This window comes from Labeo rohita, chromosome 6, assembly GCF_022985175.1.
Source record: "Labeo rohita strain BAU-BD-2019 chromosome 6, IGBB_LRoh.1.0, whole genome shotgun sequence".
Lineage (NCBI taxonomy): Eukaryota > Metazoa > Chordata > Actinopteri > Cypriniformes > Cyprinidae > Labeo > Labeo rohita.
In genome coordinates this window covers 29,202,343-29,220,554 of record NC_066874.1, presented here as the reverse complement: position 1 = coordinate 29,220,554, position 18,212 = coordinate 29,202,343, and the positions used below count along the sequence as shown (strand labels likewise).

At 33.4% G+C, this 18,212-nt stretch overlaps 1 protein-coding gene across 6 annotated transcripts in view; it reads left to right on the top strand.

The window, feature by feature from the left end:
* Positions 1–18,212, top strand: part of LOC127166837 (membrane-associated guanylate kinase, WW and PDZ domain-containing protein 3) — a 145,047-nt gene that overhangs the window by 100,457 nt on the left and 26,378 nt on the right. For all 6 annotated transcript variants that reach the window (XM_051112434.1, XM_051112436.1, XM_051112435.1 and 3 more), the window contains 5 exons: positions 4,833–5,039; positions 9,191–9,377; positions 11,873–11,952; positions 13,642–13,699; positions 13,779–13,891. In XM_051112434.1, the coding sequence (XP_050968391.1) occupies positions 4,833–5,039; positions 9,191–9,377; positions 11,873–11,952; positions 13,642–13,699; positions 13,779–13,891 (645 nt within the window). The remainder of the gene's footprint in view (positions 1–4,832; positions 5,040–9,190; positions 9,378–11,872; positions 11,953–13,641; positions 13,700–13,778; positions 13,892–18,212) is intronic.

Below are 18,212 nucleotides of genomic sequence, written 5' to 3'. Positions count from 1 at the left end.
CATATCCCACCTGAATAGCAGCAAAATGTTTTGCAATACAATATGACCACATTAAGTACATTGTACTTATTTTTTGATGTAAGTACATAGTAGTTATGGCTACTTAATATAAAGTTGGACCGAATATTATATAGATAATGTTCCATGAAGATATTTTGTAAATTTCCTACCATAAATGTGTCAAAACTTAATTTTTGATTAGTAATATGCATTGCTAAGAACTTCATTTGGACAACTTTTTTTTGTTTTTTGCACCCTCAGATTCCAGATTTTCTAATAGTTGTATTTCAGGCAAATATTGTCATATTCTAACAAACCATACCATCAATGGAAAGCTTATTTCTGCTGCTTTATTTCTGCTTTTGGATGATGTATAAATGTCAGTTTAAAAAATGTACCCTTATGACTGGTTTTGTGGTCCACGGTCACATATACGTAAACTCTCAGAAAAAGCTTCAAAAGCTGTACCATTTAGTTACTAATATGTTCACTTTAAGGTTCAAATATGTACATCTAAGGTACTAAAATGCACCTTTTAGGGGTAAATAAGGTACAGAGGTGTATCTTTTAAAGAGTATGTGTATGTGTAAACATAAATTATGTATAAAATGTGTGTATGCACACACACACACACTGCCATTCAAAGGTTTGATGCCAGAATTTTTTTCTATTCTTTTATTTAATAAGGAAACATTAAATTGATCAAAAGTGACAGAAATTATCATTTATTATTTAATAATTTATAATGATTTCTACTTCAAATAAATGCTGTTCTTTTAAACTTTCTATTCATCAAAACATCCTGGAGAAAAAAAGTATTGCTCTTTCCACTTTAATATTAAGCTGTTTTTAGCATTGCTAATAATAAGAAATGTTTCTTGAACTCACGATCAGCATATTAGAATGATTTCTGAAGGATCCTGTGACACTGAAGACTGGAGTAATGATGCTGAAAATTCAGCTTTGCCTTCACAGGAATAAATTATATTTTAAAATATATTCAAATAGAATGCAGTTATTTTACATTTTAATAATATTTCACAATATTACTTTTATCACTGTATTTTTTATGAAAAAAAAAATGCACAAGCACAAGAGGCTTTTTTTCAAGAACATAAAAATTCTTTTGAATGGTGCTATATATAATTTATTTTCAGAGCGCTTTCTTTTTCCTTCATTAATGAAACACAAAAAGCATTGTGTGTTTGTTCTCTCCTCTGCAGTCTGGTAAGTTTGGATGTCTCTGTCCTGAGAGACAGATAGCGTGCCAGGCGAGTGCGTTCACTGTGGCCCCATGTCGACAGTGGGACCGGACTCATGCCAGGCAAAGCCTGCTGGGACAGGGAGCCATGCCAGTAGGAAATGCCCATATGTGCTCTGCTCTCGAAGAGAGAGATGTTCTGATCCTAGGACACACACGCACACATGCTAACACACAGACGTACACTAATCCCAACAGACTGTTCCTTAAAGGAATAGTTCACTATTCCCAGTCGCAATCCGGTTTTACAATGTAATTACAGGAATGATATGACATTTTATCCAGGATGCAGCATTATATAGATTTACGACATTTAATGTCTCTTTGTGGTCATGCTTGAGCAATAGCAAACAGATGCTAGGCATTTCTGATTCCCTCATTCCAGTAGTGTGGATAAATTTACAGCCCTCAAGGCAGCTTTTAATGTAATCCTGTCTAAGCAAGCTTGGTTGAATTAAGAGTTGATCCTGATCAATAAAGATTTAGCCCTCGTTGAAAGCACACAGACATAAAGAATCTCAGTGGGGGCGTTCTGTAAACATGAATAGACTGTGGCACTATTCACTGTACTTACTGCCTGTTGAGTCACATATCGACATCATTTTTAGTCCAATAAATTGAATGACACGTAATAAAGGCAAATATATTTTGGATAAAGTGAAGTCTAGTTGTTTGAACTGTTATTCCATACAGTTATACATGGGGGAAAAAATCATGCTGTCTTAACACATTTAAAATAAGAATAAGAATAAAATACCAAATTGAAATAAAAAACTTTTTTTTTTTTCGTATTTCAATAATGAGACAAGAATGCCAAAAATCATAAATAAAAGAAATAATAATTGTCTTTTTTTATTTTTGTTTGTGGAGGGAAATGTGAAATCTCTTGGCAATTTTCAACATAACTTTTTTTTTAATGAATTTACAGAATGGTAGTACTTTATTAAATGTAGGCAACATGGGTTTTACTTTTGACCTCTTATGTTGTGTCAAGCCCGTAAATCTGCAATCTGTCCACATTCCATCATTTGATCTATTTTGATGTTATAGCTGCGCTTTATGTGCACCGAAATGTTTTTGAGAGAATGCTGGAACAACGTTTCCCTCGTTGCGGGATTATACGGCTCTCTACAGATTACTGGCGACAGATGACGCTGTAAATCTGCTCTGATACTGAGTGTGGCACATACCTTCTGATTCTGTCATGGTTAGCTGAATGCATATGTGGTGATTAATCAGGGTTACAGTGTCATGCAACGGCTCTAATTAGCAGTGTTGGCCACGTTACTTTAAAAAAGTAATTAGTTAAAGTTATAAGGTTACTTCTCACAAATAGTAAATGAGTTAGTAACTGAGTTACATCATTATAAAAGTAACTAATTACCAGGGAAAGTAACTATTGTGTTACTTAAAACACTGTTCAAATATGTCAAATAACTTGGATGCCCCCAATATTAAATATGTTAAATGAATGAAATTTAAATGAAATGAATGAAACTTTGTGTTTACTCACCAGATATATAAAGGTTAATGTCACAGTTTTTTAAATATCTAAATGTACGCTTAGCATCAGTCAGACAAATATTATAATATGATATTTTGATAATTTAGCATTAAACTTTAGTAATAGTAATAATAAACTTTAGAATAACCATGTATGAATGCATATTTGTCATATTAAAAGCTGTTATTTTGACAGGAAAATACAGCAAAGGATATTGTTTACATGTAACGTTAGCTTGTCAATTCTGCACGGTATATAAGACTCTCTTGCTCTGTATCTTTCTTTGCGTGTGTGAGACAAAGCGACGGCTAACATTTACAGTTTGTCAAATACAGGTACGGTGTGCATCCATTCAGATGAACTAAATATAAAATTAAATAAACTATAGTAACGCCGCATTTTATTGTCAGTAACAGTAATTCGATTGACTACTCATTGCTGAAAAAAATAACCCAGTTTATTTATGATGCCGTTATTCCCATCACTGCTTCCAAGTAGTATGAAAGGTCACTTATGCTCACCAAGTCTGCGTTTATTTGATAAAAAAAGTATATTGTGAAATATGATAACAATTTAAATTAACGTCTCTGTTTGAATATATTTTAAAATGTAATTTATTCCTGTGATGGCAAAGCTGAATTTTCAGCATCATTACTCCAGTCTTCAGTGTCACATGATCCTTAAAAAATCATTCTAGTATGCTGATTTCCTGCTCAAGTAACATTTCTTATTGTCATCAGTGTTGAAAACATTTGTGCTGCTTCATAGGCAAAGTCCTTTTTTCCTGTAGTCTTTGTTCATAGGTTTACTTGCCTCTTCATGTCACATTAACAAGGTCAAACTGTGGCTAGTTGATTTAATTGTTCAAGCATCCTTTCCTGTCTAACTGTGCAGCTCTTTGCCAGAATAAGCTGCAGACGGGACCGGAATTCATACCGATATTTAAATGTCTGTCTCAGTGAGACTGTAGTCTTGGAAACATGCTGTTTTCGCATGGTGACGCACAAAATGTATAACAAATGTTATGGTAGCAGCACAAAAAGTTTCCTTACACTGTGACACTAGTGAGAGATCTCATTTGTATAATGAAGAGAGACAGAGGGATAGAGTGAATATTTATCACTGCATATTCATGAGAGGTGAGCGAAGTTGTCAACAGTAGTTAATTGCTTGTGAAAAAGCCTATTCCCACATGGTTTCAGTTTCTATTTGCTAATTAAACTCTTTAGAATTTACAATCTAAAAAGAAGAGGATTAATCTTTCGACTGATTACAAGGATTATATTTTACTTTGGCACAAGATGAATATGTGACCTTAAAAAGCTTTTTTTTTTCTTATGCAGACGTTAATGATGTCTAGGGGCAGCATATTTATTTTCAGGATGAAGGGAGAGAACAAACAAAACAACAAATTTGGATAATTTAAATTAATCTGCGTATAATTGGTGAAGGTTGAACGCTTGATTTGAAAAAACGTCTTTCCACTGGTTGAATCTAATCATACTGAAAGTGATTTCTTTAGTCTTACATCAAGAGGGAATAATGAAGCGCAACCCTTCAATCCATATAAACACACACACACATGCATACACACACATTGACATGTAGCATCAAATTAGAAATTCATTTGAATACATTATGCTGCTCCACTGATTGGTTGTACTATTGTTTCTGATGCATATTAATGAACTGATTTTTGCATGAGAAGATAGCGGGAAAAGTTTCATTACTGAATCCAGTGGTGAGTGTAATTACTTTCAAGGCACCACCGAATGGAAAGAGTATAACATTTCACACTCCACATTGGATAGTCAACACCTAGATCTACGTTTTTGAGAAAGCTGGAACTGAGAAAGAAAGCTAAGGTAGCGATAAGAGATAAATTTATCGCAGCTCCCGTCTCAGTGTTACAGAGTCAGCAGTTTTATCAAGAGGTTTGTGGCTTGTTAAATCAACGCTAGTGTAGCAAAAACGTTGACTAAGTATCTACTTTTATGACTTATTCAAAGGTATCATGAATCAGGAGTTTTCGTCTTTGAACAAGTCACTCGTCTTCATTTTTTTAAGGTAACTTCTATGGCACTCCCAAACCTCCTGCGGAGCCCAACTTGGTTCAGCCTGACCTGGTCGACCAAGTTTTGTTTGAGGAGGATTATGGCACCGAAGTCCAACGAAAGCGAACAACCTCCGTCAGCAAGATGGACCGCAAGGACAGTGTGGTCCCTGAGGAGGAAGAGGATGAAGAGCGGCCACAGCTCCCAAATGGCATCCCAGGTCAGTAGACAGACTTTAATGCGTGTGTGCTTTCGTTAACCCGAAACGTGTACGATTGCAGTCTAAAAATTCCCACTCATATTGACACAGACGGTGCTTCATTAAATTTTTTTTTGTCAAAACTTGCGATGTACATCTTAGGACTTTGGCCCAGTGTTATTTTAGTGTTATTTATATAGTATTTATTACTTGGGTGTTTTTCCTCTGAGGAGGCAAGGGAGGCAGTGTCTCAAAATACTGGATGAGAAAAAAAAGTGGTGTAAAAAAATAAAACAATGGCAGTATTGCAAAACATTTTTTTTTACTAAGAAACATTGTCGAACAGCGACACCAGCAGGTGAAGTTACAGCAGAAGTCCGCTTCTCTCTCACCTCCCCTGAGCCCATTGTGTTTTAATAGACCACCTAAAGCAGGGGTCACCAAACTTGTTCTTGGAGCAACCCTTCATTCCATATAAACACACACACACATGCATACACACACTGACATATAGCACCAAATTAGAAATTCATTTGAATACATTATGCTGCTCCACTAATTGGCAATACCATTGTTTCTGATGCATAATAATGAACTGATTTGACGTGATGATGTGAGTTTGGTTGGGGGTAATTGAGAATGAATGGGGGGAAAGTCACGCCTCCATCACGATATGATTGGATATGATATTCAGTTGTGATTGGTTTATGCAATGAATCCTACCTCTTGTGTTTGTGTGCGTTCTGTGTTTGCGAACTTTGATCATTGATGATCCGAAAAATTAAAAAATAGTTTAAAGGTAACTATTAAAAAGAAAAGTTACTTAAAATAGATTTTTTCTCTGATAGTGTAATGTTTAACCAAGAAAATGTGACTGGGACATTTACAATTTACATTTGATTAAAAAAAAAATGTATAATAATAATAATTAAAAAAAAAAAAAAAAAATATATATATATATATATATATAGTATATAAAAGTTTGAGTAAGTTTTTATTTTAATATACTTTAAAATATAATTTATTCCTGTGATGCAAAGCTGAATTGTCATCAGCTGTTACTGTTATTTTCAGTTTACATTTTAATTTCACTTTAAGTTTTAGTAATTTTCCTGCTATTATGCTTTTTATTAGTTTTTTAATATCCCTATTTACCTTTATTTATTTATTTTCAGTTTTAGTCATTTTAGTACTTCTACTTAAAAGTATTTATTTCAGCAGCCAAATCAACATTTCTCTTTTTTAAAGTTTAAGCTTTTAATCTAATATTTATATTTAAATAATTTAATAAAAAATGGTAATTCTACTTCAGTTGCTGTGCTTTCGTCAGTTCTGTATTAGTAGTCATATTGCAGAACTGCGACCCGAAATTTCTGCAACTGTCAGAACTTCATCGGAGGTTAAGATTCATCGCAAAGGCAATTAATTGGCCGTTGGGGAGCATGTCAAATGAAGTGATCAAAGGCTGCCGGTTTTGCCCCACAAGAAAGAAGTCTTTAATATTCCTGAAATTTGTCTCAGACAGCAAATCTTTGCCAAAATCTTTGCGCTGTGTGCTTGAGGCTGTAACCTGCAGTCTGCTTCGCTCATGTGCGAGTGATCAGTCAGAGGCCTTACATGATCTCTCAGAGAAGAAGAACCCCGTCCTTTGCTCAAGGAGAAATCAGCACCGAGAGGCAAGCTTTGCTTAAAAAAGAGCCGAACCCCCTGCTCACATGCTCTCATTAGTTCACAGTATAACCTTATAATCCTTTTGAGATCAGCAGTTGTGCTTTCAAGGCTCCAGGCCTGAAATTTATGCTCTATTTGTATACTGCAGTACTTCAGAGTACCGTTTGGCAAGCGAGTCACATTGCTCCATAATGGCTCGCTTAATGCGTGAAGTATTTGTGTCCATGACCCAGCTGTCGATCAGCTTTAAACATAAATGAGCTGTTTAGATGTTTACGGAGCTTTAACTTTTAACCCTAGCTTTTGACTTTAGGCAGTATAAGCTTCAAGTGTCCCCAGGAGGAACCAAGCTTATATCCTCAGTATTTTTTCGTCTTAAATTATGAATGTTTTATGCAGTTATGCAGTGTTCTTATATAATGTTCTTATACTATACTTACATTAGGTCTGTCTGTTTGTGTGTCAGCTTTGTGGGATAAATAGGTCTATGTAACTTAATAAAGTTTGAGTTTCACCAGTGGAAAGTAACATTGCATTTACATCTAATACCAGGATACTGCTATAGTACCCTTGTTTAATCTTTCTGGTTGCTTTTTTGAACTTGTATTTATAGTAAACGCTTTAAAAACAATCTTTACACAGTTGTTTCCCACGATGTATTGGTATTAATTAAAAGCTGCTGTGTTTGTATAGTCATGTTTGACTACTGGGACTGTTGAGGTCTTCCCTCCCAGCCTTGGCATAAGCCAGTGGAGAGGGAATAGCTGTTGAATATTCGCTGAAGTAAGTAATCCCTTGGCTCATGTTAAAAGAGACGTTTAATGGGGAGTGTCCTTGCCGCAGAATAGTGTCATATTTGCTTTAAAGGCTTCTGCCACTTCAAGTGTGTTTAAAGAGAGGGGAAATGGCAGCAAATTAGTTATCGTGCATGCACACACATACTTACCGCTGTTACATACAAACACAGACAGCTGCTGTTACCACGGGCATTTCTTCCTGTGCTTCAGTGTTGCGGAAATAAAATACAATGCTGTACTTTTTTTTTTAACTAGTCATGTTATTACATAAAATTATGCACATTTTCTCCAAATATTCAGATTTAGCTTTGTGATAATGCTGTATACATTTTGCAACAATATGAATTATTACATAGATTTGCTATATAGTATACAGTTGAGGTCAAAAGTTTACATACACCTTGCAGAATCTGTTTTAATCTAATTATTTTAACCAAAACAAGAGGGATCATACAAAATGCATGTCATTTTTATTTAGTATTGACCTGAATAAGACATTTCACATAAAAGGCATTGACAAACAGTGGTCCACAAGTATATAGTTTTTTTTTTTTTTTTTACTGATGATTGTTTATGAGTCCCACAAATTATTTGGTTTTTCAGCATTTTTGTGTATTTGAACCCTTTTCGACAATTACTATATAATTTTGGGTTCCATCTTTTTGCACTGAGGACAACTGAGGGACTCATATGCAACTATTACAAAAGGTTTAGAGGCTCACTGATGCTTTAGAAAGAAAAAACTATGCGTTAAAAGCTGGGGGTGAAAACTTTTGAACAGAATGAAGATACGTACATTTTTCTTATTTTGCCTAAATATGTTATATATGTAGGTACTGCTTTTCAGAAACTAATAAAGATACATGTTTACATGTTTCCCAGAAGACAAAAAAAGTTAAAATTTACCATGATCTTCAAATTCAAAAAGTTTTCACCCCCCCGGCTCTTAATGCATTGTGTTTCCTTCTGAAGCGTCAGTGAGTATTTGAACCTTCTGTAATAGTTGCATATGAGTCCCTCAGTTGTCCTCAGTGTGAAAAGATGGATCTCAAAGTTGAACAGTCATTGTTGGAAAGGGTTCAAATACAAAAAAATGCTGAAAAACCAAAGAATTTTTGGGACTCATGAACAACCATCACTAAAAAAAAAAATCTATATACTTGTGGACCACAGTATATGTCTATGCCTTTTATGTGAAATGTCTTTTTCAGGTCAATACTAAATAAAAATAACATCCATTTAGTGTGATCCCTCTTATTTTGGTAAAATAATTTAGATTTTGCAGGTTCTGCAAGATGTATGTAAACTTTTGACCTCAACTGTATATTGCTTTATATGCGTATACAGTAAGTATGCAGGTAAAGTAGGTAGGCTGTACTGTATATGCAGTGTTTGATATATCGCTGCCCAATAATATGGTATTTTGACTTTTTTTAACAATATAACAAGAAAATTGAGATTTGCTAAATAGTAGCAGCACAAGGTTCACGTTATATAGTATATGCTATACAGTATTATGACGCAAAAAATGAACACATGTAGCATTAATTTGTGTTAATAATGTAATCAAATTGTGGCTACGTATACTTTTTCTATACATACCTGAAACAGGAAAAGATCTTGCTTGCACACCATCCTACTTTGACATGCAAATCATTCTCCTGCGTTAGTTTTGCATTGTTTTTATCTTCTTTCCTTCTGCAGAGAGGACAGAGGAGTGGAGGAAAGCGGTGCCCAGCTACACTCAGTCTAGTGGCGGAGGCAGCGCAGGTGGCAGCGGGACACTGGAAGTCCGCACCTGGAGCTCTTTAGCCAGAGACGACAGCCTGGAGCCCCTGCCTTACAACTGGGAAATGGCCTACACGGAGACGGGCATGGTCTACTTCATAGAGTAAGTGTGTGTGGCCATCAGAGGAGAGATTTAGACGTTACTAACTGCATGAGGTCTGCTGCTGCTGTACTCATAAATTTCGGGTCACCTTCTGGTTTTTACAGCCTGTTCATAAATAATAACTCCCGTTCATAGCATTGGAAATATGGATGTATTAGCAGAGGAAAGTGCATTTCATATAAAAAAGTGCAGTTACTTTAAATATGTCACTGTTATTACATGCGCATATTCAAACTTGTTGCATCGCTTTCAGTTAGAAAATACTGTTTGTGACCCTGGACCACAAAACCAGTCATAAGTAGCACAGGTTTGTTTGTAGCAATAGCCAACAATACATTGTTAAAATGATTTTTCTTCTATGCCAAAAATCATTAGGATATTAAGTAAAGATCATATTCCATGAAGATATTTTGTAAATTTTCTGCCATAAAATATATAAAAACTTAATTTTTGATTAGTAATATGCATTGCTAAGAACTTCATTTGGACAATTTTAAAGGCGATTTTATCAATATTTTGATTTTTTTGCAACCTCAGATTCCAGGCTTTTAAATAGTTGTATCTTGCCAAGTGTTGTCCTATCATAACAGTTTTTGTATCCTTATGACTGGTTTTGTGGTCCAGGGTCACATTGGTGTATTAGACAACATCTAACTTTTAGTTTTAGTCGACTAAATGTCTGTGCATTTTAGTCTAGTTTTGGTCACTGAAATCTTTGTCACATTTTCGTCATGTTGCACAATGGTAAAACTGCTAAATAATTTTAATTATTAGCTAAAGTTGTCCAAATGGAGTTCTAGTGATGCATACTACTAATCAAAAGTTAGGTTTTGATATATTTACAATAGGAAATGTACAAAATATCTTCATGGAACATGATCTTTACTTAATATCCTAATGATTTTTGGTATAAAAGAAAAATCTATCATTTTGACCCATACTATCTCCTTTATTTTTTGACAAAAGTTTTATTTTTCAAAATACATTTTAGCTATCGTTTATTGACCTTATTGTCGTTCCGGCATTGTCTTATTTTAGTCATGGTAAAAAAGCTTGTCAATGTTGTCATAGTTTTCGTTAACGAAATTAGCACTAGTGTTTAATCGTGCACATGGACATATTTTATCATGCGATCACAGAACTATGGTAAAGGTTAAGACTTTTAGTAATAATTTTGATATTGAATAAAAAAAAAAATGATTTTTATGTTCATACTTTATATTATTTATAAAATCTAGATTCTGTTGTAGATTCTGTAAATATTGTAAAATACTAATATTATCCATTATAGACTTATTTTTGGTCTCTTTAAGCCAAATGGCTTCAAGGTGTTTTTTTTATCGTTGTCACATTGCTTAACGCCGTCTGATTTGACACACTGTATATCACAGAATATTATTTTCTGTGTTTATTTTTGTTTTCATACCACTGAATGTCATGTGGTATTTGATGCACTATTCATAATACTCCCGGATAGTGTTTTGTTTGTTTTGTGTTTTGTTCTGCATTTATTATGCCACTGTATTATTCCTGTGGAGCGTTTTCCTTTTTTTTTTTTTTTTTTTGTTATTGCTGGAGGTTCTTAAAGTAATATTTTGGTGCAGTAGATGTATGCAAAGACATTATATGCAAATTGTATATTTATTCAAAGATTTTATTTACTGGCTTTACATTTTCTCCCCGATATTCCCTTTCATAGGCAGCGATATTTGTTAGCAAGCAGTGCATTTTCCCCTCCATAGTGCTGCCGTCTGATTGTATTCAGGTCAAATCTCAAACTCCATCAACATAGTACTCCAATTGCTATTTTCACAAACGGCATGCTTTATCAGTTTCTCTCCCCATCTTGCTGATATCTGATGTTTTTCTCGCTCTGAAAAACTAGTGTTGCTTTTAAAAGTCAAGAGCAGAGCTGTCAGAACGAAAGAATAAATATAGCTCGCAGTGTGGCCTAGATGCTCTTTAAAGAACAGAGTCAAAGATCTGTTTGTGTGTGCGTATGTGTACATTTAGGGTCGCAATCATAAATATTTTAGTGGTTCCAAAATTTTCCAGTTCAGTTTATAAGAGTCATAACTACAGGCCATTGAAAATCTCACCCTCTTTGGCCTGCCAAGGCTTTATAATAACTTTCTTTGACACATTGCATTCTAAATCATTGCATTCTAAATCTGAAGTCTAAATCAGCGGTTCTCAAACTGAGGCCAATGCAGTGGCAACAATAGACTTGAGTAATAAAATAAATGACAAAAAGCACTAACAATGAGTTAATCAACTAATGAATCAATTCATAATAATGAATGAACATGTTCGTTCCGGCTGCTTGCGATTAGTCAGTTCATTAAGGTTCATTAAATGAAAGTAGCAGTTTTTATTTTAATGAAAAAAGAACAAAACAACAGTCTAGCAAAATGAGGGTAACTTGGGGTGTTATGTAGCCCATGATTTTACTTTCCCATCTCTGGAAATCTAATGCATTCTCTTTTGTTTTATAGCCACAACACAAAGTCGACTACGTGGTTGGACCCGCGTCTGGTCAAAAAAGCCAAGCCCCCTGAAAAGTGTGAGGATGGAGGTGAATCTTTGCATTACGCATTCATACAAGAAGTCGTAAACATGTATGACAGCTACATGCATATGCAAATACAACTTCAATTGCATTCAATCATTTGTGCGTACCCTTCCACATTCATACGCCGGCACACATAGCAGAGGGCATGATTGCATAACCTCATCTGAATGCATTCACTTCCTCTTGCCTTTTCACTCTGTAATATACACACGAGCACACATGATGTCTAACAAAATGTAGCTGCTCTTTTAAGGGAATTTTGAAGTTCTGTGCTATATGCTCACTGGTGCACAATACTTTTCTGTTTGTGTATGTGTGAGCGTGCGTGTGTATGAAGCGCTCTGTTGCGTGAACAGCTCTTTTTTTCTCCTCATTAGTTCATTTGGGCATAATGTACGTACAGCAGAGGGGATACAGACATGCACACACAGTGGCTTACACTGCCTGTTTATTTTGATATTTTGTAAACATGCCATCTTTTGTACTTGCATATAAAAAAATATATATATATATTTTTTATATTAATACCAAGCAACATAATGGATATATGAAAAACCAGAAAAGTGTCTTGAAAAGATATTTTGCTCTGGGTTTTATTTTATTTTATTTTATTTTATTTACACAATAAAATGTATTGAAATCTTATGACACATTATTAAACACTAGCTTGTTAGCTAGTTAGAGTAGCATTATGAAATATGTATTTTATAAAAAATGTAAAGTACATCTTAAATACTCTATCCGTTAAAACAGAATTTAATTAAAGACACTGCCGTTTAAAAGTTTGGGACCAGTAAGATTTTTAATGTTTTTTAAAGAAGTCTCTTATGCTCATCAAGGCTGCATTTATTTAAATGCAGAAAAAACAGTAATATTGTGAAATATTATTGCAATTTAAAATATCATTTTTTTCAGTATTCTTTGAGGAATAAAAATTTAAAAAGAACAGCATTTATTTAAAAAATAGAAGTCCAGTATTTTAAATTGCAATAATATTTCAAAATATTACTGTTTTTTCTATATTTTTGATCAAATAAATGCAGCCTTGATGAGCATAAGAGATTTCTTTTAAAAAATCATACTGATCCCAAACTTCTGAACGGTGTTGTATATGATACTGTATGTGACATATATAAAGCAGAATTAAGTACGAAAAATAGCATACTATTTGATAAAAATAATGTAATAAAAAATAATATATGTGATTAAACATTATCATAATATCATGCAGCGAAAAACATAAAAATATATTATACTTTAAATGCTTTCCCTTCCTAAATGTTGAAAAGTGGTCATTTATTTATTTTTTATATTTATATTTATTTATATTCTTTTTTCTGAAGTCCGTTTCATGTTTTTTTTTATGCCGAAAACCCAACATTTTTGCATCTAAAAAAGCTGTCAGTTTTAGCTTATAACCATTTTACAGCAACTCTCATATCCCTAGATTAAACAGGCTGCTAAAGTACCTGTAATATTTCTTTATGTAAATACTCCATCTTTGTTATGACTGGCCAACCTTTGAAAGGCCAAAGTATATTTACATTTAAAAAAAATCGAGGAAATTGATGTTTCTTTGTGATATGAGCTCTTTAAAATGTCGCATGCTGTTTTTAATGATGTTGCAGCAGCCATATGCGCGTGTTTTTGGATTTGCATTTAAACACATTGCTCTTGTTCCTTCATCATCAGAACTTCCATATGGCTGGGAGGAGATTGATGACCCGCAGTACGGCACATACTACGTCGAGTAAGTGTTATGATTAGATTTGTTTTTTAAGCTTATTAGTAGTATAGGCAAGCGATATACTTTCTCTTGTCATCCTCAGTCACATAAACCAGAGAACCCAGTTCGAAAACCCGGTTCTAGAGGCCAAGAGGAAGCTTGGTTTGGACACTGCAGTCGCAACTCAGACCCAACAGAGGGCAGCACCTCCTCCAGGTACAACCGCGCACCTCCCTAACTGTGAATTTAAACTGAATTTATGAGTGTTTAAAGGGAACAGCAAAGACACTCAGCATGTTAGAGCTTCCCGGCAGCAGCCCGGAGACAAACACGCGGGCTCCTCGATGGGTGAATGATTGTGTGTGGGGGAAAGAGAGACAGAAAGATAAGATTAAAGAACGGTGAGTCATCTGCCATTCTCAATATGATGAATTAAAGATTCCTCCATTACACTGGATGCATTATAGATGTGTTTGAGCATGTGCGTATATGAGAGAGCGTGAAAAAACCCGAGGACGAGAAGAGTGCTGTTTTAGGGTGGATGGATGGGAGTATAAATGTTATAGAGATTGCTTTGCAGCACATCACAAGGCTGCATTAACATAAAAGAGAACATTAGCATCCATCATGCATTCACATTGCCTCTCTTTGATCAGTCCCTCTCCAAACATGGCTTCACTTCTTCACATTCATCCTGAATTTCTGGAAACAACGACTGCTGTCCATACAGGCCAGGAAATTCATATCTGAAGTGAACTGTAGCTATCAAGGCAGAAATGACAGGAACAGCGAGGAAATAGATGACACATGAGTCTGAGGGCTTTGATTGGATGGAGACCAGCATGACAGAACCTCTATTCAGTCATTAGGGGTTGAAGGAAGGACAAGGGGAACAAGCACTTTTCTTTGGCTTTGCTGAAATGCTCAGTTACCATGGCAGTGGTGAGACCGCAGCAAGTTTCATTGCTTTAGATATCAAAGTCACTAATGTACGGACACACAGTGCTGGAGCTTTCTCAGAAATATGATTTTAGTGGATGGATGGACTCAGCTGGCCCTCACGTTCACACAGGTGTCCTGGCAGAGTAACCACAGGTGTGACTATGGACATGTGCTACTAATGTACTTACGACAGAGTCCAAAAAGTGTCTTTTCAGTTTCAACCTGTGTGCAGACTTGTTTATAGTTTCCAAATATTAATATAAGCAATTACACTACTGTTCAAAATTTTCGGGTCAGTAAGATTAAAGAAAAGAATGAAATGAATATATTTATACAGCAGGGACACATTAAATTGATCAAAAATCACAGCAAAGATCATTTTACAAAAGATTTCTATTTTAAATAAGTCTTGTCTGTCCTTATCATTATTGTTGTAATAATAATCAGTATCTTGAGCACCAAATTAACATGTTACAATAATTTCTGAAGGATCATGTGACATTGAAGAGTGAAGTGTGAAAAATGTGAAAAATTACAGATCAAAATACATTAAAATAGAAAACTGTTAATTAAAATTGTAATATTATTTTGCAATATTACTGTTTTTTACTGTATTGTTTGATCAAAAAAATACAGCCTTAGTAAGCATAAGCAAAACTTTCTAAAGGATCATGTGACATTAATTGAAATTAAATTAATTTTTAATTGAAATTAAATTTCAAAGAAATTTCATAGAAAACCGTTATTTAAAAAAAAATATATATATATATATATATTCAAAATTGTAATAATTATAATAATAAAATTGTAAGAAATTATTATTATTATTAAATTATTATTTAAAATTGTAATATTTTATAATATCATGGTTTTTAATGTATCAAAGTTTCCACAACAATTAAACAGCACAACTGTTTTTAACAGGGATGGTAGTAATAATAACAACAATAATAATAATAATATCTTGCGCACCAAATTAGCATATTACAATAATTTCTGAAGGAACATGTGAAACTGAAGAGTGAAGCAATTAAAATTTGATTTTAAATATTTGATTTAAATATATTAAAATAGAAAACTGTTATTAAAAATTGTAATATTTTACATATATATATATAAAAATTAAAGATCATGTTTCATGAAGATATTTTGTAAATTTCCTACCGTAAATATATGAAAAAGTGGGTAACGCTTCATTTTAAGGCATCCTTGTTACACGTTACATGTGTTTACTATTATAATAACAATTAGTTAAGCATAATTACATGTAAAGCCAAACCCTAATCCTAACCCTAACCATATAGTAAGTACATGTAGTTAACTATTATTACTCAGTACTTAAATGTGTAATTACACTGTAACAAGGACACCTTAAAATAAAGTGTAACCTAAATTATAATAAATGTGATATTATTTAAAATTTCACAATATTATGGTTTTTATTTTATATAGTTTTTTAAATCAAATTATTGCAATCTTAGTAAGCATAAGATACTCAAAAACATTAACAAAGCTTTCAAACCCAAACTTTAGTTTAAAGACAACTTTAATAAAGTTAGTTTAATAAAGTAGTTTAACTAAAGTAAATGTCATTTATTTATTATTTATAATTTTTATTTATTTTTAATATATATATATATATATATATATATATATATATATATATATATTTTTATATTTTATTTATTTATCCTTTACACATATATTTTTTATCATTATTTGTTTATATAAATATATTTTACATAATAATATTATTTATATTCTATTGTATTAATATAATGATAGAGGGAAAACAAAAAATGTAACAAACCACCAACAAATGGATGCAGTTACAATAGGTGGCACTAATCGACAACTAAATTTCCTTTTGATTTTGGGACATGATATGTGACTCTTTCAGCAGTATTTTTTTTCCACATTCTATGACGTATAACCATTTCGAAGATTCCTCTTACTTTGAGTCTTGCTGACACAATTTAAAAAAAACCCCATTCACCATCATCATTTCCTGTCTTTTCTCTACTTTGTCCTGTCAAAATGGCAAAATCAATGTTTTGACAGGCCTTTCTCCCTGTAATAGAGAGATTCACAGCTGCCATTACAGCACATGCAATCAAAGCCTTCTCTCTCACAGCACACACACACAACCCAAGCTTCTTTTAGCTCAGTGTGATTCTTCTTTTTATTGTTCGGTGATATAATAGCTCATTAAAACAGTGTGATCCCCACAGTCTTCTAGACTTCTTTGGTGATTTGTGGTGAACTCTGAAAGTACAGTATTCCATGGCACACTGTTTTTATCTTTCCTGACAGGAAATTCAAAAAAGTGAGTCAGAGCAGCTATGGCATAAAAGATAAACAGTTCCCCTTTAAAACTTTCACTTACGGCAGTGGAATATTAGCTAGAAAACTCCACACCCAGTGCTAAAATAGTTTGTGAAGGGTCACTGATATTGAGGATGTGAGTGTTATCACTACAGTACAGTATGTGAGGTTGAACCACTGATGTTAAATGTTCTCGTCTGTGCTGTCAGTGAGAGAGTTGTTAATGGTTTTGTTTACTATGCCAGATGTTTGGAATGATTTGCCGTTTTAATTATATGCCAGTCATACATAGGAAAACATTCCTGCACAAATAATTGATGCTTTCATAGAACATCTATCTATCTATCTATCTATCTATCTATCTATCTATCTATCTATCTATCTATCTATCTATCTATCTATCGTTCTGTCATTCTATCTATCTATCTATCTATCTATCTATCTATCTATCTATCTATCTATCATTCTGTCGTTCTATCTATCTATCATTCTGTCGTTCTATCTATCTATCTATCTATCTATCTATCTATCTATCTATCTATCATTCTGTCGTTCTATCTATCTATCTATCTGTCTATCTATCTATCTATCTATCTATCTATCGTTCTGTCATTCTATCTATCTATCTATCTATCTATCTATCTATCTATCTATCATTCTGTCGTTCTATCTATCTATCTATCTGTCTATCTATCTATCTATCTATCTATCTATCTATCTATCTATCGTTCTGTCATTCTATCTATCTATCTATCTATCTATCTATCTATCTATCTATCATTCTGTCGTTCTATCTATCTTTCTGTCTATCTATCTATCTATCTATCGTTCTGTCATTCTATCTATCTATCTATCATTCTGTCGTTCTATCTATCTTTCTGTCTATCTATCTATCTATCTGTCTATCTATCTATCTATCATTCTGTCGTTCTATCTATCTATCTATCTATCTATCTATCGTTCTGTCATTCTATCTATCTATCTATCTATCTATCTATCTATCTATCTATCTATCTATCTATCTATCTATCTATCTATCATTCTGTCGTTCTATCTATCTGTCTATCTATCTATCTATCTATCTATCTATCATTCTGTCGTTCTATCTATCTATCTATCTATCTATCTATCTATCTATCTATCTATCGTTCTGTCATTCTATCTATCTATCTATCTATCTATCTATCTATCTATCTATCTATCTATCTATCTATCTGTCTGTCTATCTATCTATCTATCTATCTATCTATCTATCTATCTATCTATCTAT